We start from the raw sequence: 22292 nt of genomic DNA, 5'->3' as shown, positions 1-22292 counted from the left end.
TAACAAGATGCTAAAAGGCCCAGCTGTTAGACGTCAATAGTTATTTGGTATTGACCAAAATATGTCTGCAGCAGAGAAACGAAAGCTAGCATGAAATGTCAGGTCAGATCGTCTTCACCTTTCCATTTTGAAGCTGTTATGGAGCTTTTTATCATTTCATATTATCTTTATCGGCAAACTGTTTGCTCAGTTGTTCAAATCTCAATTTTCTGTGCACTCTAAGGATGTCTGAACGTGAAAAGGAGAGAAAGAAGTTCCCAAAATCACCATGTAATCCAGATAAAAGCATTGGTAGATCTACTAAATGGACACAGTGTTTACTCAACTGCCTTTTTCACGGTCAGCAATGAGCCTGGATCCTTATCATTTTGCCAGTTTAGACTTGTTATATTCAGACAAAATTCTTGCAGGGCTACCTTAAGATGACATTTAACATTGGGGAAATTTGGCTTCCTTTGCAAAATGAAAACAAAACTAAGAGTCTGCAGCTGTGCTGGTAGCTCAGTGAGAAAGCTTTTCCAAACTGTGGTTGACATAGTGAAAAGGTCTTCTTAACCCAAACCGTCCACCAAACACCAAGCTTTACAGTCTAAACTTGCCTAGAAATGTGTTTGCAATTGAATGACAGTCCTGGAACAACAGTAATTATGATGTTGTATAAACAACACAGTTATATCACTTATAAACTGCAGGCACAGCTGCGTTTTGCTCATAATGACAATGCTAACATGCTGATACCAAGCAGGTATAATGTTAACCATGTTTACCAGCTTAGCTTAGCATGTTAGCGTGCTAAGATGTGTTTATTAGCATTAACGCACAGCTGATGCAGGTGGGAATGTCAGCTTTGCACGTCTTGGATTATGTTGACCTGATGATGGAGCGAGACGGTAATTTAACATTTCATCCTGAAAATGTATCAGATTTCATTTCACATCAAGATATGTCACTAAAAGCCTAAACGCCAACCAAGTATTGTTTTGGTATCTGCACCCAAATTTCATAACCCTTAACAAACACAAACACAAAGCACCTTTGTATTGTCTCCACAATGGTGCTGAGAATTTCCAAACCATCCGGCCCAGCTGCAAATCTTAAAAAATGAGAAGTTTCTCAGACTTTTTTATGTGCATGTGTTCATACAAAATCAACTTTTTGTATGTGTTTGTTTGTCTGATGGGTTTGTGGGCAGAGCGGTTCTCGTCCTCCTGTCGCTCCTGACATGTAGTCGTTGACTCTGTTGCATCATCTCTGTCTTGTTGTTTACCAGCTCTGCCTCAGTGCACCAAGTCCCCCGAGGCTGCTAGACAGATAGAAACATGCTTGTTTAGCTGCAGTTTCACCCTTTTTGAACGATCATGTTCAGGACACGACTGCAGTGTGACGATTAGTCAGAGGACAGTTATGGTTATTGCGACTTTACCGTGACCATCCTTGGACCATCTTGTTCCAGTTACTGTGAATTTGGCGAACAAGTCTTGAACTCAGGGGAAAATAATGTTTCTTTAACTCGCTGCAGCCGAAGAAATTGGGCTCACGTCCTTAAAGAATGATGTCAGTGCAGCTTGCTGAAGAGAAAATTAGAGCATGTGTACACTCGGGGCCTTTTTCTTGGAAATGGAGGCAAAACTGTGCACATAGAATCAGAGTTTTCTGTCTTTATTTAACAATAGAGGCAATACAACATAAAGCATGTCATACAGAACACTGAGTACCATGTTGTTCCAGGGTCAGCGGTTAAAATAAGGAAACAATTGGACCCCTGTTGAGATGAATGGTTTTCCTTTCTCATCTCTTTCTGTCAAGCGCTCCGTCCTCTGTCACTCCTTATCTGTTTCTTTAGTCATGCCTCTGGGACTCTTGCCCTCACCGGGGGTTAAAGAGCAGCACAGGCTCCGAGCCCGGCCTCCCTGCAGCCTCACTGAGCCCTCCCATTGGTCCACTCTTTCCCACTACACCAGCGGCGGGGCCCGCCCTCCCTCCGTCTCCGCTCAAACCCCCGTCAGTCTGTTTGGATTACTGTAACAGCTCAGGCCTCTCACGCTCGCTCCTCTCTCCTGCCCACTGCACAAACTCCAGTGTGCGAGAGATGAGGAGGATTAGGTGACAGAGAGCAGCGTTTGTTTTCACCCTCAGAGAAGAGAGAGGAGAGGAAGGGAGAGGAGAGGAGAGCAGCCATGGAGTTGAAGTAAGTGGGATGTGTGGGATTTGAGGATGGAGAGGAGGACTGGAAAGAGTTCGTAATGGCTGGAAATTTACATGAGTTGAGGAAAAGGGGGAATATTTATACGAGGAAGGAGGAAGCCGTGCCAGTGCTGTTTTGGTGTGTGCTTGTGGGAAACAGGAAAAAGATTATTGTCAGAAGATTCCTCTGTAATTCCAGGTTATTACCCAGAAGTCTTGTGAGCTACTACTAGAAATACAGGTTCCAGCTCCAGCTCATAGGCTCTCAGGTGTACACATGGTGGAACGCTGTACATGTTGTTTACTACTTTACGGCATGATGTGCTTTAAATGTGCAGCAGGTGGACTGTTTATGTTCTGCCTGCTCGCAAGAACATATTTTCTTGACTCTCATTTCCTGTTGTCATCGTTCACTGGCCTCAGCTGTCTCGAAACCAGCCAGGTGCACTAAGAAAAAGTCGAGTTCGTAACCCAAAGTTTGTTTCCACATGGTTTACAATCTGTACTACGGATGATGCACTCTAACTTTAGAGCCTCTTGGTTAAAAAGCACTTTTATGATTCATTGCGTGGACTCAAAAGTATTCGTAAGTCTGTTGTTTATTATTGCAGGGAAGCCGCAGGATGACATCGACCACAGTATGAAAGCAGGCTGCGTATCAGCTGCTGATGTGATGAAATATGACATCCAGCGGCATCATTAAAGGCGTACAGTGCCGTGCAGGATGGGTCAGCCGCTGTCTGTAAACACAACATTGGTGATTAAGATTTGAGTCATCCCAAAGTGTTAGTAGACTTATTTGACAACCTGGGAATGAGACTCAACAATTAGCTATCTTTCCCCAGGATCACTGACAACCAGAAACCTCCCAAATACTGTGAAAATAATGAGAAAATAATCAGATACAGACACTGCCACACCATTCTAGTGGCTCTTATGTGATGATTCACAGGGATAATATACCGTTAAACTTTCTAGACACTGGTTACTAATTTACTCTTCATAGGTTACTGCTTCACAGCTATTTTTTGGGATGTGGTTCTAAGTAGAAGAAAGGTTGTTTACTGCAACTTGGCCCACTTAAATGTCTGACATGACAAATGGAAATCAGAGCTCAGAACAACAAACATGACACATCACTTCTCATTCAAGTCTGACAGGCTAAACAACTGAAATGCTACAGGCACTAGCTCAGAAAAGAAACTAGGATAGTAATTCAAGTTAATAGAGTTGGAAGAGTAAGATGAGAGGTTAGAACTAAAGCTACAGCCAGCAACTTGTTAGCTTAGCTTAGCTCAGCACAAAGACTGGAAACAGAGGGAAACAGCTAGCCTTGCTCTGTCCAACAACTGTAAATCCCACTTCATATCTAAAGCTCAGTAATGAGCCAAATCAAAGTGTAAAACAACATTTAGCCATTTTGCAGGAGGAGCGGTGTGTCAGACTATTTCTTGGCCGAGAGCGGTGACTTCCTGGAGTGTCGGCTCGGTTGCCTAGCAACTGCTGCGAGCCAATCGTCCGGCACATGACCCACTGTAAGAGGGAGAGTTGTTGTTTTTTATGATTTTCTTTCTAAACAAACGAGATATAATGTGTTATATTCTTAGAGGTGCTGCTGGGCAGACTGTGTTACCTTCAGACTGAGGAGGCTCGCTGTTCCCTGTTTCCAGTTTTTGTGTGGTACAGATTCTGTCCCCCAGATATTCCCAGAAATACAGCGCTATTCCTTCAAGTTTTAGAACGTTTCCCAGTTTAACAAGTGGCAATTTAGCATCACAATACAATCTGTACCGATCTAGAGGGATTGTCCAGGCCACATATTGTTCCTTCTGTCTGCTAGTTTGTTAAGTGATTGTTGCATTTTGTCTGGACACTGGCTCACGGTATTTAAGCTCCAGTCTGGTTGACAGATGTGCAGCATGGACACTTTCCAATAGCCCGGCGTTAGCACATCTGCAGACCTTAATTTGAGGTCAGTCGTTAGCAGATATGCACCAACAGACACAGACAAAGCACTTTCTTATCTTGTGCCACCAGAATGCACGGTCGGACAGATATATAGCCCAGTGACGCATCAGCACATCGCCCCCCTCCCCGGTACAGCCCTTTTCTCTGAAACATCTACGTTTGACGTGAGAAAACCTCAAAGTCCGGTTGGGGGAACCGCTTCGAGCTGCGGCTTCCAAAGATGCTGCTGTTCGTCGAGACTTTTCAAAGAGGACGTTTTGAAGTGGAGTCGACTGAACGAGGGGACGTTCGGGCTGAAGGCGTGCTCTGCCACTGTAATCTCTCATCATCCTGTGCCCAGTGGATGCTGTAGATTAGCATGAGAGCGCTGTTATAATTCAAGGGTGAGGCTTATGTCACTGACGGCATTTGAAGCCCCCTGATTCCACTGGAACTGACAGCTGGGCAGCACAAGAGTATCCCCGAGCGCTCTGTTGAATTTGTGGGTTTTGATTATTTTTTTTTTTTGCTGCAGCCTCCTGGAGCTGCTGCTAGATAATTACAGCACATCGAGTGTGTTGGTCTCAGAATTTAAGCATTTTGATGGGACGGAGCGATTACCGGGGGCACCATGGACATAAGCCTTATAGGCGGACCATCTGGCTTTAGGTGCTGAGAGGATTTAAGATACAATGAATGCCAAAAACAAACAAATTGCGACAGTCAACTCTCATCAACATCACTTAAAATGATGATATAGTGTCATTTATAGTCATTTTCAGTCAACGCAGTCATTGCAGGGTTCAGCTCGTGTGGTCCTCCGCTGATTATGGTGATTCTTAGGTGTAATGAACATGGGAGATCTGGTGGCTGCTGCCCCTGTAATCTTAGTCTTATCTTGCGTCCCCAGAGTGGACGGGCGGCAGATGAACAGCCAAGTGACGCGATGACACGGAGCACAGCCTTTGTCTCTGAACGAGGCAAGGTAATCACACAGCCTGATGAGCCAGGTGGGAGTTAGCCTAGCTGCACATCAAGAGTGAAAGCATCTGGGGACAAACTGGAAACAACGACCGAAGCATCGACACACGATAACAACATTTGTCAAGAGAAACATTAAACGGCCTTGTGACTCTCGCTCACCGTTGTGGAAGCAAAACGGTGAACCTGCACGTGACTCCTGGACTTCTGACCTGACAAACGAATCAGTGTTACATCACCAAACACCATAAAAGAGTTCAATAACGTGCAGGTGGAGCGAGACAAACACGCCGGTCTCAATCAGCACTTCCACCTACACATCCACCCGTTTGTCTTCAGCGTGTTGTTTACATTTGAAGAAAAAAAAGACCGGGCAGCGTCTTTATTGTGCAGCCTGATGTGGCGTTTGTGTGTGTGTGTGTGTGTGTGTGTGTGTGTGTGTGTGTGTGTGTGTGTGTGTGGAAACAGGAGGATGGTGAAAAAACAGCTGAGGTCAGTGCTCTGGAAAGAGCTGTGGGGTGGACAGCAGAGGGAGACCCAGAGTAACACACAGGCAGCTGTTTCCACCATGTGAACAAATAAAAACCTAGAACACACTGAAAGAACTGTCTGAAAACAGTGTCCTCTTCATACCGGTGAGTGGAAATTGCAGCTCGCCCTGGATTCTCCACGTGCAACAGTTAAAGTTTGACATGGTTACAGTGGCGTTCTTTGGAGGAGGATGGGTTCAGAGAGCAGCAGACCGGCCAGTTGGAAAGGCTGTTTTTGCTTCGTGGTAGTGTTTGAAGTGTCTTCGTGTGTCAGGGGTGAGAACAGTGAGGCAACAAAAACAGGTTAAGTGACGTGTGTGTTAATGTGTGTTCGTGCCTCTGAGCTATCGGTGTCTCTATTTCATGTTCCTTTCACGCAGTAGCCTGCTGGCTCACTCAGAACAGGTTTAAAGTTGATTAGTTTTTGGCCGTGCTGGCTCCAGGAGAGGTGATGTCAATTTGTTGGTTGACTGGTTGGTTGGTTGGTTGGTTCACCACTGAGGTTCTGACATATCTGAACAGTTGCTGGATGGGTTGTCATAGAACTTTGCACAAACATTCAAGGTCCTCAGAGGAACAATCAGATACACCTTTTTGTGACCAAGTTGGTTCAGGTGCTGGTTTGGAGCCAGTGCCTACTCTGGAACCAGGTCTTTGCATTTTGCACTGGTACCCTGGTTAGGAAGTCTGGTTCCAGAGTGACACCAACACTTTTCTGGTCTAGAACAAAGAAAAATTATTAACAGCAGTGCTCTGAGGACCTAATGTATTACCCACAATGCATCTTAGCCACTGAGTGACATCACTGGAGGTAATTCATCAGATTACATGCAGCTTCCTCTGGAGCCACAAAAGGCCTAATGCCACTGTTTTCACACACACGGTCGTATTCCCGAAGACCTGCAAACACACTTTAATGTGTCAGATTTGTGGAGTTACACTTTAAGGGGGCATCCATGAGAAATTTTCCAATTGTTCTGGTTCTGTTCATGCCACAGAGATGCACAATAACTGTAGCCTAACATAATTATACACTATAAAACTGCCAAAATGACAAAGCAAAGATAATGGCAGCTCTCCCTGCTGTGTTTACACTCACTACTCAGGAAATAAAATGGCATTAGAAATAACTTTAATTTTAGCCGTGCTTCTGTTAGCGTTATCCCGTCCCTTGTTCTGATTTCTCGTGGCGGAGTTAACCCCTTTAGTTTAAGTCCAGGTTGCAGAATGTCTCTTTAACAAATCAGTGATACAGTTTGCATATCCAAATTGAAGGCTGACTCTGAAACCACTGATGCTGTGATCAGATAGGTCTCTATGGAGCACATTTGTGTATGTGTTTTGTTTACAAGTGTACCTCCAAAGCACGAGGCTCATAATATTCTGTATCTCTCAGGGTGTTTATCAATCCCATGAAAAGTTCCACCACATGTAAATCTCCCTCTCTGCACCTTCAGCCTCGTCCTTTCAGAATATTTCAATTCCGAGTTGCCGCTTTGCAAACTGATTCATTGTGTCACTCTGCTGCCTGTTAATGCCACACACACACACACACACACACACACACACACACACACACACACACACAGCTGACTCTCGTGGTGTTTGCATCTCTCCTCCAGAGTTGCTTTAGCTCCTCTTGTTCTGTGTCGCGCTCCTCCGACTGACTCACAGCTCGCTGGCTTTGGCAGAGGCTGAGATGAGATCACTGGAACAGCCTCGATGCTGCCAGCCGTAACGAAATGTGTGAGAGAGCTCTGTCAGGATCAGCTCATGTTAATGAAATGGAATGGCAGAAAAAGCTGAGGAGGAGTTTAAGAACTCCCTGCATGTCGTTTTGTTATCCGCTGGTAGATGAGGAACAGCAGGTTCTCAGCTGATGGAAAGATAACTGATGAGAGAAATAACTGCAGAGAAGGTGGAAATCCCCCCTCTTAATGTTATTGTTATCGCCTTACCGCATCTTATTTTGGACCGGATTGCTATTTATCTTGAACTGAATTCAAGTGTAATTATGTTATTCAAGACTTTTTAAGTAATGTAATGGGACAAATCTAAACTAAATCAATCAGAAACCACACCAACGACAAACTATATGAGCAAATCATCCACAGGCAACCTGAGAGAAGAGGAAGGTCTGATTTTTCAGGCCACGTTACAATCCGCTCACATATGATCGATTAAAAGGTGATTAATACATAGATAATTGACACACATTGTCACATGGAGCCACTTTAAGAGTTTGTATGTACGGCTGTCTCAATCTCAGCCATTGATCTGTCACCTATTCAACAGTGTAGCTAGGTAGCTAGCTATGCAGGACGACAACGTTCCTAATCCAGACCATCGAACTCTGTTTCTCCAGCCAGTGGAGGCGGCTGTGAAACCAGGCCGCTGTCACACACTGAACCAGTTAAATCTGTGGGCAGCAGTTCAGAGGTCTGGAACAACAAACCAGCAACAAACAATGACATCGAATTTTTGCAAAACAGATCATGTTGTTGAGCGAGCGACATCTCCTCTTCCTCTCTGTGGCACCTCCAGCACTTTCATACATACAGTCCTCGTCTGTTCCTGCAAATAAAGTTCTACAGAGTTCAGCTCCTCACACACACACACACACACACACACACACACACACACACACACACACAGGGCGATGCAGTGCAGTGACATCACGTGACTTCACTGACCTTCATCTTTGCATCCTCTCTCCCCCCAAAAAAATGTGTTTCTCCTGAAAACACACTGTACTGGCCAACTTGTGCTACGTCATACATCTTAGTGACGTTGTGAGCTGTTCTTTTTTTTTTTTTTTTTGCGTGTGTGTGCAGGAACGTGACGATGCACATTAGATCTGTGCACTTTGTCGTCCTCTCACCCCCCCTCACACTTCATCATCATGATTTCCTATTCACGTTTCGCCCCTGACTTCCGTCTCTTACCTCTCCTGCTGTCTCTGCATGTACAGTGAGTCAGCAGCATGCACACACACACACACACACACACACGTACTCAGATTCATCCATTTTCCTGTAACTCTATTGGTTATGGAGGGGAAACATAGCTGCTGTCGCTTCCTTCTTATTTGTTAGATCACAAGCTGTCAGCCAGTCGCCGCTCACACACTCCTGATGCTGCACACGCTCGCTGCACTGCAGTGAGCCAGCATTTACTTCACCCACAGAGGGAGAGAGGGAGGGAGAGAGGGAGGGAGAGAGGAGGGCAGGAAGGAGATGAATGGATGAGACGGACTGAGCCAAGAGCGCAAGTGATGGGAGGAGAGGGAGGGAGGGGAAGAGATGATGTAAAAACTGAAACACAATCTGGCTAAATCGCCCCTCCTCAACTTGGCTCACGTGTGTGCGCACACCCATAAACACACCGGAGGAGCTGCCTCACACACACACACACACACACGCACTGTCGCCTCCTGTTTGGCTCGCGGCTGCTACCTGGAGGGGAGCGTCACCTCGTGTGGGAGCTGACATGACTTGAAGGCAGGGGGGGTTTTCGGAGGGATGTGCGGCGCATGAGCTCACATGGAGCCAGTGTTTTGGTGTGTGTTCCGGAGTGGATGACGCCTGTTGATCGGCCTATAGATGCAGCACTGTAAGTCCTCCCGTCAGACGCAGTTTGTTGTTTTGAGTGTGTGTGTGACTGTTCCCCTCTTGGTTTTACTGAAAGGTAAAATTCTTGTGATGGAGTTTTTTTTCCCTCCCCCTCTGTTTTAAGATGACGCCTCAGTCCAGCAGGAATTATTCCGCTTAGCTGGTGCGGATCTGATTATGTAAGAGTGTCGGTTTGTGCGGCTGATGCGACCTTGTGCACTGTCAGCACAGAGCTGCTCCTGTTGTCTGCAGGCTCTGTGCATTTCAGTTTTATAATCGGTGCCATGTTTGATGCCCCGTTTACCTTATAATCCGGTCTGTGGAGCTTCTAAGTCATTAACTTGCAGCTTTTTTGGGCCTGGGCTGGCATTTAGTGTCCCAAATCTCATAGATGCTGATACATTATTTCCCTTCTATGTATGGATAGATGTTCATGAAAGGCCCCTGAAGCTTCTGGGCTCCTCAAATCCCAGACCAGACTGTGAAAAGCATGTTGGAAGTCATTATTCTGCTGCTACAGTCAACTTACTTCCTCTGTTTCGAATAGCAGAGCCGGCTTTGTGCCTCTGAGGTGAGCCGCTCAGTTTAACCGCTGACAGCAAACACATTACTCACCAGCCAATGTGACACATTAGAAATGTGTAACAACCCCTTCTGACAGCATGACAGCCTCATCATGACAGTAATTCTGTCCGCCGCCCCTCCATTTCACAGGCTTTACCAAATCACCGCATTGTAGTCAAGAGGATCTGCTTTCAGAGAAGAATAAGAGAGGAAGAGATTAGGAGAAGAACAGGCGAGAGGAGAGGAGAAAGAGAGCGTGCACCGCCAAAAGAAGCACAGTCCCCGAGGGTTCCTCTCAGCAGCAGAGGTGGCCTGTTTCCTTGGCTGTCTTCAATGTGAGGAGACAATAAAAGCACTGACACACTTTCCGCGTCTAAGTCGGCGGCCGGATAGCGTTACAGAGACGTCGGAATAAAAAAGGGTGCAGGAGAGGAGGGAGGTTTGGGAGGAGGGATTGAAACTGGAGGATAAGTTGGAGTTGTGATGAGTCGGTATGAACACGGTGCACAGAGTTGTGTGTTTGTCTCCGCAGGCGCAGTGTTTTGTCTGTCTCTGATGAGTGCTGAACACAGAGTTCCCTGCTCTCACTTATGATCAAATATTTATCACTCAAAGTGCCTTTTTATGACGAACACGCAGCCAGCAGCTCAGGATCAGCTCTGCTCAGACTCTCTGCTGCTTCTTGAAGTTCCAGCACCCACTGTAGAGAGAAAAGACAATCAGGCTAAAACTCAAAATCAAATCGGAAGCCACAGAACAGTGAATGTAAAAACAAAGGTCAAAACTTTCAATCTCGATATTTCTGTTCACAAGCTGAAAATTACATATAGAGAAGTTTCTTCCACAGAGCAAAAAGACAAAAGAAAAGACAGACAGCAGCGAAATGTTTGTTGTCCTGCTGATCGAGGGGATGTTTTCAGTCGTCTCCTTCTGTGTTTGACTTTGAGCCTGAAGCCACAGGAGCTGATTGGTGTGTCTGTTTGTGCGTCTGGCATTTCCTCCCTCAGCCAGAGGATGGAGGGATGAAGACACATCTCTTCCAAACTTTGATCTTTTACGAGCCACAGATTTCCACTCTTCACCTCCGCTGTTGCGTTTGATCATATGTTTTGCCTTTTGTTCTCACTCGTCTCGTCCTCCCCTCTGCTTGTCTCCGCAGGGTGCAGGGTAAGAGGAAGAGGGACGCCTATGTCAGAGTTTTAGGATGGCCAGTGAAGGCTCCACTCTTCCCAGTCCCGTGGTCCGCCAGATTGACAAGCAGTTCCTGATCTGCAGCATATGTCTGGACCGCTACGAGAACCCCAAAGTTCTGCCCTGCCTGCACACCTTCTGTGAGAGGTGAGTCACCGTGCTGCTCTAATGTGTTGTAGTCCTGTAGATAATGAACAGATCTGTGTTCATGAGTGTCAGAGTGTGGACGAATGTGCAGTTTTGTAGGTTTGCTGTGAGGAAAGATGCTGCAGGACAGTAAGCGGTAGATGCCGTAATAACATTTTCTAGATTTTTTCTTTAAATCCTGTGTTGTTTGTGCACATCTGAGTGTTGTTGGGCATGAAAATGATGCTGCTTCTGGGCAGTTGACCCGGATGTGTCGGTGCCATCCCCTCTGACAGCCCGCCTTTGTTCCTGACACAAAAGACAAACTGTGCCCGTCTCTGTTTGCTCTGGTTGCTTCAGGGGAGTCATCAAGACAATGTGGTTGTATTCTCTCTTAATATATTCATTCCTCCTTCCTTCATGTGTGCAGTGGAGGAAAACGTGCTCGTGGCTACAGGAGGAAACTAGTTAGATACTTCACATCACATTTGTTGTAAAGTTTCAGACATTTTAAGTTGGTAAATCATCTAAAGAGGATTGTAATATTATCTTAATTAAAGATGAGTTTGGTGGTTGTGTGACCTCAAGAGCAGGGGTGGAAAGTAAATAAGTATATTTGCTTAAGCACAGTACTGAAGTACAGCTTTGAGGCATTTTGTGCTACTTTATACTCTAGTTTCAGATTAAAGGCACCACTGACCCTCAAAGGTGTTTTTTCAGTCATATTGCTGATGAGACCCGTCTAGGTTGGAGTTGTTGATGCTCTGCTGGGAGTTATGTGAGGTCATTCTGCACTTAAAAGAATGATAAAGTAGAAAATTGTGTCACAAAACCGTGAGGAAAACCCCTGACGTCCCAGCAGAACAACTGTTTTTATCCTCTGAGAGGAGATATTATGCAAAGGTTACCAGAGTTCAGTCGTTATCTGACATCTGAACATCACGAGCATCAGAGAACAAGGACTTGTAACAGAGCTACTGTAGATTATACTGCTGCCACAGATCAGTCTCAGGCTGTGGTGAATAGTTCGACCACTGGATGGTGTTAAAAGCAAGATTTTCACCTGTGTTCATCCAGTTTAAATGTCTAATTTTGTGAACTGCTGTTTTATAGTTTTGTTGAATGCTTTTTTATTCATAGGCATCCATGTCAAGAACCTGTCCTTCATGATAATAACTTCACATCTATTGTATATTATCAGTCTCTGCATACAGCATAGTGAGGTCCTTCATCTTTCCTGTGCCTTCCCAATGCAACACACACACACACGCACACACCTCCGACGCCTCCCTCCAGACTCTCTTTGATCAACCTTTTTGCAGGATGCTTCCACTCATCCACTCCCCCTGCTCTCCTCCTCCAGGTGCCTGCAGAATTACATCCCGGCCCACAGCCTCACACTGTCGTGCCCCGTGTGCCGCCAGACCTCGATCCTGCCGGAGAAGGGTGTGGCGGCATTGCAGAATAACTTCTTCATCACCAACCTGATGGACGTGCTGCAGCGGGCGCCTGACAGCTGCAGCCAGGAGGCCGCCGCTCTCAACAACATCACCACGGTGGCTACAGGCCAGCTGCTCTCCTGCCCCAACCATGGAGGCAACGTAAGAGGCGTGCACCAACGCTGTCATGGTCAATCTGCTGGCCAAACCAGTAAAGAGCCTTGACCCTATGATTAAACCTCTACTGCTTCCTGTTGCTCAGGTCATGGAGTTCTACTGTCCGCCCTGTGAGACGGCCATGTGTCAGGAGTGTACAAGTGGCGAGCACGGCGAACACCCAACTGTGCCTCTTAAAGACGTCGTGGAACAGCACAAGGCCTCGCTACAGGACCAGCTCGACGCTGTCAAGAAGAGGTACGACAGCAGCATCATTCATTACACTGCACTGCACTGCACACTGCTACTGACAGAAGCACAGTCCTCCTTCATGGGCTCATATGACCGAACACACGTGTGAACTCTCTCAGGTTGCCAGAGATCGACTCGGCCCTGCACACGCTGTCAGAGATCCTGCAGCAGCTGACCAATCAGAAGAGCTCCATCGAGGACGACATCCACACGACGTTCGATGAGCTGCAGAAGACACTGAATGTCCGCAAGAGCGTCTTGCTCATGGAGCTGGAGGTCAACTACGGCCTCAAGCAGAAGGTGAAGTGACTGACACTGAAAATGAACTCTAATTACTTGACACATGCTGAGCGTAGCTTTTGGAGATATACATGAAAAAAAGTCAACTGTGAAATTAACACACGTTAACGGGCATCCCACATACAGATGCTTTGTCCCCACTGCAGCGGCCCCGGGGTTCGATTCCCAGCCTGGGGCCCTTTGCTGCATTTCGCCCCGCCCCACCATGTCTTATCCTGTTTCCTGTCATCTCTGAAGCTGTCCTATCAATGACGGCCGAAAAATAAACACACACTGACTTCACTACAGTCTATTTCTGGAGAGCATTTAACATTTCACGTGCTACCTCACCAGGCTCTTTGCTGGTCTAAGTGTCAGGGGCTCAGCTGGTCCGATGGGCGATTACCAGGCAGTAAGAGGGGGGCCGGGGGGGGGGAGCTGGTGCACCACCCTGATCCGCAAAACCAACCACTCAGCCGGGCTGCCGCCCCCTCAGGGTGCTGCGTCACATGAGTGCTTAATGATTAACAATTCAGTGGCTGGTGTGCAGTAAAAAACCATCCAATATGTGGCTTGGTTCTTGAAGCTAGATGGAGCCAGTGTACTGTGTACACACACACACACAGGCTGATCTGGGTGTGTCAGGCTACTGTGAGGGAACAGCTTTCTCCTCCTCACGCAGCGAACACTTCAGACTCTCACGTCCACGGCGTCTAAGCTTTCAGTTCTTTGGAGCGTGACTTTAAAAAGAGGAAGAGATAGTGAGAGCTGTTTGGTTTGGATGAAACGTTTGACTGCAGTCTGAGATAAATGGCTGAATGGCCTCTGTAGTTGGAGAGGAAGAGGAGCGTGATGGGCAGATGGGGGTGAGTCTGTCTTGGTGCTTTCATCAGAGTCGTAGTGGCGATGTCCCACTAAACTACAGTAACAACAAAGACTTGGTTATAACGCTTGAAGTCAGGTGAGCTTAGAGGTCTCGTGAGCTAAATGTGACTTCTGTTAGCTTATTTTTTAGCACATGCCAAAGTGAAGCACAGCTAAAGATGATTTAATGCATTTCATATCTGGACTTCCTGTTGTTCATCACACATTAAGTTATATGTTATCCAATTAGAGTCACATGGAAATGGGGCATTTTAGACGTTTGACCAGAATATGAATTTTCATCAAACTGGTTGTTGGATGCAAACATCTACATGAATATTTCTGTATGACAACACTTTCTGTCACATTTACATACTATTGGGCAGCACATGTGCTTTTATATTAAGGACCTTGTGATAAGCATCAGTTAAATGGTGACAAAGCTCTTTAACAATATCTTTTTTTTTTGTCTAAAATTGTCAATCTCTGAGCCAGAAATCTCTACTAGTAGCACCAACATAGGCCAAACTTTCTAGTTTTATTCCCATCTTTATTCTGAAGCTTTTTACATTTGTGTAACATTCTGCTCCTAGAAACATGACGAATTGTATTTTCTTGTTGTATATCTTCTGATTTATGGAATGATAAAAAGACATTTCCCTCTGTAAAAACATTTGACTCTATTGTATCAACAAAATGAAACGAGACCTTTGACCCCGGCTTTATCCAGTGTTCACATCCTGTTTGGGAATTAAAAATGAGAATATCTAACAAGATAAGATGTCATTTGCTCATTCAAACATAAAACTTGTAATGCAAAAACATCTGATCCTAAAGCTGGCTGGGACGTGTTGGGACGTGTCATGGTGATATGCTGATATCTATTAGCTAATGTTTTACCCCGAGAGAGAAAGTACAAGTCAGTGACTGTAGCAGCAGCTTCACAGGCAGATCTCTGCGTGTCACCCCAGGGTGACGACATCATGTCGGACAGAAGTTCATCTGTCTTCATGAACTGTTGCTGCAGCACACTGGCAGCTGTGTGTGACTGCTTGTGTTGGCTCAAACATTGGAATCGCAGCACTGTGGGGTTTTTTTTGCTGACATGCACTGAATGAGCTAAGACCTCATATCACTAATGGTGCCATGTTGTGGCTGATGCTTTATTTTTACACCAGTATTGATCCGTCATTGATCCTCCCTGGCCCTGTTGGGTTTTATGTGTGGGCTCTAACGATGAACTACAGTCTCTGTCTTTGGGTTTGGGAGCCACAGGATATCGTGATGAATCTGTGGGATGTGGGATGAATCAAGGAACAGAAGAATTGTTTTCCTGTTCCGGATGGTGTTCTTATCTTAAATAGAATTTTCTCCTTTTCCTCATCGTCCCTTTGTTTTGTATTGTTATATGGAAAATCCTTCTTTGGTAGACCTGCTCACATCAGGCTTTTGGTTCCCAGACCAACCACAAACTAACCCTGCCCCCCCCCGGTGTGTCTCTGTGCAGGTACTCCAGGCCCAGCTGGATACCCTGCTGCAGGGCCAGGAGGGCATCAACAGCAGCTGCAACTTCACGGAGCAGGCGCTGAGCCACGGCACCGAGGCCGAGGTGCTGCTGGTGAAGAAGCAGATGAGCGAGCGTCTCGTCGAGCTCGCCAGCCAGGAGCTTCCTCTGCAGCCCGGAGAGAACAACCAGCTGGACTTCATCGTGGAGACCGACGGACTCAAGAAGTCCATCCACAACCTGGGCACTATCGTGACCACTAACGCCGTGGCCTCTGAGACCGTGGCCACTGGTGAGGGGCTGCGGCACTGCGTGGTGGGTGTGCCCACGTCCATCACCATAACCACTAAGGACAAAGACAGGGAGCTGTGCAAGATGGGTAACGCCGTCATCACGGCTGAAATCTCCTCACCCGATGGCAGCAAGGGTGAAGGAGAGATACTGGACAACAAGAACGGCACTTACGAGTACCTGTTCACGGCTCCTAAAGAGGGAACTTTCAATCTGTCGCTGCGTTTGTACGACCAACATATTAAAGGGAGCCCCTTTAAGATAAAGGCCACCAAGTCTATAGATGTGTCGCCAACCTCAGACGGGATGAAGAAGCGGCTGAAGTCTCCGGGCAGCGGTCACATCAAGCAGAAGGCCATCAAGAGGCCGGCCAGCATGTACAGCACAGGGAGGAGGAAAGAGAACCCCATCGAGGACGACCTCATCTTCAGAATCGGTACGAAAGCAGACGCGGTGTCAAATCGCGATACTTTATTGGTTTATTTGTTGCTACTGTTGCTGAAACACCTCGCGTGTTGAATCAGATTTAAGCATGTTTAAAGGTGCATGACGTAGATTTGGGAAAGAAAAATAAAAATCTTCATCGATTGTTTTTCACAACTGAATACAATGAATAAACAAACTGTTTCAGACAAACAACAACACACAGTCATGCTGTTTAACTGGATTTTTTTTGTGTTTGGTGCAGGACCCTTTAAAGTAACCACCCCTTTAAATTTATACAGTGTTCAAGTGACCTTATTTTCCTTCTATTCAGTTATGGATATATATCAAATAAGTATTTCTGAGATTGTATCATTACCTTGTTAATATTGTAAATATTACCTCTCTGAGTTTTACTTTCTTCTCCAAAACTACATAGTGCACTTTTGATTATTCATTGATCAGATTTAAATCTACATTTTGCCAACTACAGTCCCTTTTTAACAATAGTTAGTTAGTCATGGCTAGGTGGCTTCTTTCTTATAACGAAAGAAAATTACCTAAATCAAAAATATTACTTTGGTATCAATAGCAGTTGTTGCACTTGCACCAGTATGAATATATTTCAAATAATACCCATCTTTAACCTAAAGGCCAGCACCTTTAACTTCAACCTTAAATTTGCCGCCAAATAAAATTAAATCTACAAAATAAAATGAAAAAATAAACAGATGATTAAATTGGAAATAGGAGGGACCAGAGCTAAAAAGCTAAGCTAATAAGGTCAACCTGATGATTTTTTTTAAAACATGACCTTCAATTACAGCATTAATGTTTTCACTACAAATATAAAACTGTACATTATTAAGTGTGACACGTTCTAAAACGTACACCATCATATACTAACATATATAGTGTGATATTTCTATGTTTTCCAGGCACAAAAGGAAGAAACAAAGGGGAGTTCACTAATCTTCAGGGAGTCGCTGCCTCCTCTTTGGGCAAAGTGCTGATAGCAGACAGCAACAATCAGTGTGTCCAGGTAACAAATCACGGCGGTGCTTTAAGAGAGCGCAGCTTTATCTCATCTCTGTTCAGTTACCTGGAACATCGCTGCCTCTGCACTTTCTCGTCTCCTTTCTGAACACTGCAGAATGTATTTTTATGTGGTTTTTGTTTTTGCGCTGCAGATTTTCTCCAATGACGGTCAGTTCAAAAGCCGCTTCGGTGTCCGGGGCAGGACTCCGGGTCAGCTGCAGCGGCCGACGGGCGTGGCTGTCCACCCCAACGGTGACATCATCATTGCGGACTATGACAACAAATGGGTCAGCATCTTCTCAGGTGAAGGCAAGTTCAAGGTGAGTCAGACTTCTGATTTTTACTTCATACGTGGGCTGTCTGGGGGATAAAGTAACACAACTATCATGTCGTTGACTAAGAATGACGGCAGGTATATTACCTTGTTGGTATTAAAGGCATAATATGGAACATTTTCTGATGAAACTTTTTAAAAAACAACTTTCTTTCTCCAGAACAAGATCGGCTCGGGGAAGCTGATGGGCCCTAAAGGCGTGTCCGTGGACAGGAACGGCCACGTCATCGTGGTCGACAACAAGTCCTGCTGCGTCTTCATCTTCCAGCTCAACGGCAAGCTGGTCACCAAGTTCGGTAACCGTGGCAACGGCGACAGGCAGTTTGCAGGTACACTCAATGGTAATACGTGCACTGCCCCCTACAGTCTCTCTCCAGCCGGCTCACACCTGCATGTGGAATGAAGACCAAACCAGGAACCATGAAGATCCCATAATCCTTTGGTGTTTTTTTCAAAATAAGAGATAAGACAAACCCAGCCATGGTTGGACAAAAATCTATGTTCTTTTCATGAATTAAATGAACATTGCATAGATTTTTAACAGCATGTAAAACCACTTATTTATAGTATAAATATTTCAACACAATTTTCATGGTCATTTAAACGTGCATGTCCTCCAGAAACACCTGCTGTGAACTTGTTGACCAAACAGAACTGCTCCTGCCTGTTTGACGAACACCTCATAACTCAGACCTCGTTGTTGTCGTTCTTATTAAGGCCCTCACTTCGCTGCTGTCAACAACAACAATGAAATCATTGTGACGGATTTCCACAACCACTCAGTGAAGGTGAGCACGAAATCACTGCAGGGAAAGTATCACAGGTATCAAAGTTATAAATGGTGGCTGGTGCGACGGACTCTTTTTCTTTTTAGCACTTGATAATGAACATTTAATTAACAAATCCATTTTTCAGTTGATGTTTTGTTTTGCAAGTCATTTTTACATTATTGTCTCCATGCCATAACAACAATGTAGGTGTTCAACACAGAAGGGGAGTTTTTGCTGAAGTTTGGTTCGAACGGCGAAGGCAACGGCCAGTTCAACGCCCCCACAGGAGTGGCCGTGGACGTCAATGGGAACATCATAGTGGCCGACTGGGGCAACAGCAGGATACAGGTCAGTCCAGCGAACACTGCCTCAACGCCCAGGAGTAGAATTTTACACCTTGCTGCATTTTCTTTGGAGTTTTGATTCAGGCACGTGTCTTCAAAGTTGATCAACTATTTGTACACCTTGCAGACATAATGCCATACATCAAATTAGAGGTTGAGAAGATAATGACTGAACTTTTTCAAACTGCAAATTAAATGGATGACGGAGCTTCTTCTGTTTTATTTTTTCTTTTTTATCCCAGGTGTTCGATGGCAGCGGCTCCTTCCTCTCCTACATCAACACCTCAGCAGACCCGCTGTACGGCCCGCAGGGACTCGCTCTCACCTCCGACGGACATGTCGTGGTTGCGGATTCTGGCAACCACTGCTTCAAAATCTACCGCTACCTGCAGTAGCAGCTCTTCTTCCTCAGCGCACAAACTGTACGGTGCATATAAACTCCCACGTGCACTCACTCGTACGGAGACAGGTCAGCACTCATCCGCTCACCCATTCATCTTTGAGCTGTGCCGTCGTCGTGCCATCTGTTTGACCGTTCCACACGTGAATGAGAGACAACGGACAGAGTCGTCTGTGGTTTGAATGAAGTGTGGAGACGCCTGATTGGTTTCTTTGAGGAGTCACTTATAAGCTTGTTCACATTCCATCATAACTACGTGGATTCGAGACACAAAAGCCGAAATATTGTACATACGTGAGACATGGATTTGTTGAGATATGATTTGTTGAGACATGGCGGGAAAACCGTGAAATAATTCCATTGCACTTTTCCTAACTGATACTGGTTGGACACTGTGTTAAGTAAACGAGCACTTGAGTCACCTGAATAAAAAGGAACTTCTGTTTATAGGACCAGTAACTTGCAGCTTCCTGTTCGATGCTCTTAAGAGTCCTCACATTTTGCCTGTTCACGATAAAGACAAATCCTCCACCTACTGTAGGAAGCAGGGTATTTTAGAGCATGATTAAGCATATCTGTGCATGCTGTTTTTACCAAGAAACACCAGAAAAGCTAGTGTGCACTCTAGAAGTCTGTATCAGGATGACAAGGTGCGATATGTAAGAACTGTACGAACTTACCAACTAAAATCATCAACAGAATGTAACGGAATGAAAGTTTTGCCATTACGACATCCGTGTATTGAGTTTTGCTCTGTGCTGCAGTTAGCATGCTAAGCAGCTAGCCCCAGCTCCATGTGTTAGCGATGTGAACACCAACGCTCCCAGTCCGCACCGCTACCTGCACGGCTAACTGAGCTAACTAGCCAACGACAGCTACAGTTGGCAGCAGTTAGCGGTTACTGTGCTGATATGCTGCCCCCCTGTTTGGTTTGAATATGAATTAGACAGCTGGCAGATTCCTACATATTGCACCTTTAAACACATCTTGAAAGTAAAAGTTTAAATGGAAGCACTAGTTCAATAATACTTCTACCTGTATGTGAAAATGATAAGTCAGTGTTATATGTCATCACTTCAAATGAACACACACCTGTTTTGAGTCATTTCTACTCAATGGGCCGTACAAAAACACATGGTGTGTGTGTGTGTGACAAGTGTGAGTGTGTTGTGATCAATAAAGGTACAAAACCGAAGCCACTTGATATGTTGACTTATCTGCTCAGTGTGTGTGTGTGCGTGTGTGGGTTCGTTAAGAAGCCTCTTGACATTTGGACTTTCAGTCTGCTGTGACTGTGTACAAACATAGTAGATTCTGTTGCAGAATTGGAGTAATTAGATGAAAAAATGCTGATAATAAAGTCAGCAGGGTGCACGGGTCCTCACGTTTAGGGTTTGTTCATCAGTCTGACAACATCAGACGCAGAGCTGCACAACTGTGATCACCTTCGCTCCCCTCCATGTGCTCTTATGTCATTCAAAGAAAACCTGTAGGACTACTAACAAGTTGTGTTTTAGTCAGCCGATCCATGTATCCCCCAGAAAAGATGCAATGTGTAGTTCAACAGTCGAGTTGTTAAAATGCACCGTGCTCCTTTTAGAAAAGCCTTAGTCAACATCTGTTTTGTCTCCAAGCACACAGTTTTCATTACTTGTTATCCTGAATTTGGTCATCCATTTTCTACACGATCCTGTTAAATTATTTGTTTTCCATTGTCTTGTTTATATTTGTAATGCCAAATGGAATTAAAGTGCCCATAGGAAAGAATACTGTGTTTTGTTTTGTTTTTATTTTGTGTTGGACATCCCTTACAACAAAATAAGTGTACTTAAAGTTCAGCGGGTAGAGCAGGTCGACTAGTGATCAGAAGGTCACTGGTTCAAATCCCAGCTCCGGGCAGGGCTGAGCTGCATGTCGAAGTGTCTTTGAGCGAGACACTGAACCCCACATTGCTCATCAGTGAGGGCCCTGCGATGAGCTGGCGACTTATCCAGGGAGTACCCTGCCCTCGCCCTGAGACAAGGCTGGGATTGGCTCCAGCAGCAACACCCCGTGACTCCATGGAAAGGGATAAGCGGTTCGGACAATGACATGACATGACATGATATTAAACTTCTGAGCACACTTTAAGTGTAAAATTTGAACTGTGACTATGCAGCCGGTTTGCATCCAAGTTTTATTTTGTACTGCAACTAGGCCTATATTGTGAATTATACCAAAAGTGAACCTATGGGAACTGGATGCATACTTGTAACCCATTTTCAAAAAAAATCATAGTGTTTAGGGTTAGAAACCTGTATAAGGCAAGAATACTTGATGGTGCTTTCCTTAATTATATCTATATACATATACATACATACATAATATTATATACAAGTGTAAGTCAAAGATACATAGACCTTTCTGTATACTTGTTATTATAAACCAATTACACTTATGTGGATCTCTGATAAGCACGTGACAAGTAAACTGAAAAGCGTGCTTGATTTTTGTTTGTTGTTTTAAAGAACAATACTAATAACACACTTGAATAAATATATTTTTTATATGGGATACTGTGTGTTGTAACAAGATGCACTTGTTATCAACTATTAACTATCATTATTAACTCTATATCTTTTGAAAAGACTGTGTTATGATATTATTATCTAAAAAAAAAATGTGTATCTGTCCCCCAGTGATTAATTAATCTGTGTTTTCAGTATGACAACATAAATCTGTAAGTATGAACAGCAGATTTTAACTGGTGTCCTTTTCACATAATCGTCCTTCAGAATAACATATTTTTTTAATGGAGCTAACATACAGTCCTGTCCATGTTACACCTATCCATATTTGATCAGTGTATTAATCAGCCAGCAGAGGGCGCCACACAACCACATGTGAAGTTAAACAACATCGCTCCTCCCCTTTAAAGTAATGTTGCGTTCATTTACAGTCGGAAACCGACACACCTATATCGAACAAGATGTTATGAGCGACTTAAAACTAGGCGTTGACCGATATAGCTTTATCAGGGCTGACAACGATTATACGAATTGAAACGGAAACTAATTGCGGTGGT

At 44.9% G+C, this 22292-nt stretch overlaps 1 protein-coding gene across 2 annotated transcripts; it reads left to right on the top strand.

The window, feature by feature from the left end:
- The first annotated feature begins 1741 nt into the window (after positions 1-1741).
- Positions 1742-20995, top strand: trim2a (tripartite motif containing 2a). Of its 2 annotated transcripts, none has more exons than XM_037100483.1 (12): positions 1742-2188; positions 10977-11155; positions 12498-12735; positions 12836-12987; positions 13101-13281; positions 15632-16355; positions 17281-17384; positions 17533-17700; positions 17875-18055; positions 18432-18502; positions 18692-18832; positions 19071-20995. In XM_037100483.1, exons 2-12 carry the CDS (start codon positions 11022-11024, stop codon positions 19221-19223), a joined length of 2247 nt encoding a protein of 748 aa, XP_036956378.1. In that variant the 5' UTR covers positions 1742-2188; positions 10977-11021; the 3' UTR covers positions 19224-20995. The 2 variants fall into 2 exon arrangements, with proteins under 2 accessions (XP_036956378.1, XP_036956387.1); XM_037100492.1 differs by having other exon boundaries at positions 1745-2188; positions 17875-18043.
- The last annotated feature ends 1297 nt before the right edge of the window (positions 20996-22292 follow it).

This window comes from Acanthopagrus latus, chromosome 1, assembly GCF_904848185.1.
Source record: "Acanthopagrus latus isolate v.2019 chromosome 1, fAcaLat1.1, whole genome shotgun sequence".
Lineage (NCBI taxonomy): Eukaryota > Metazoa > Chordata > Actinopteri > Spariformes > Sparidae > Acanthopagrus > Acanthopagrus latus.
This window is presented reverse-complemented; position numbering and strand designations above follow the sequence as displayed.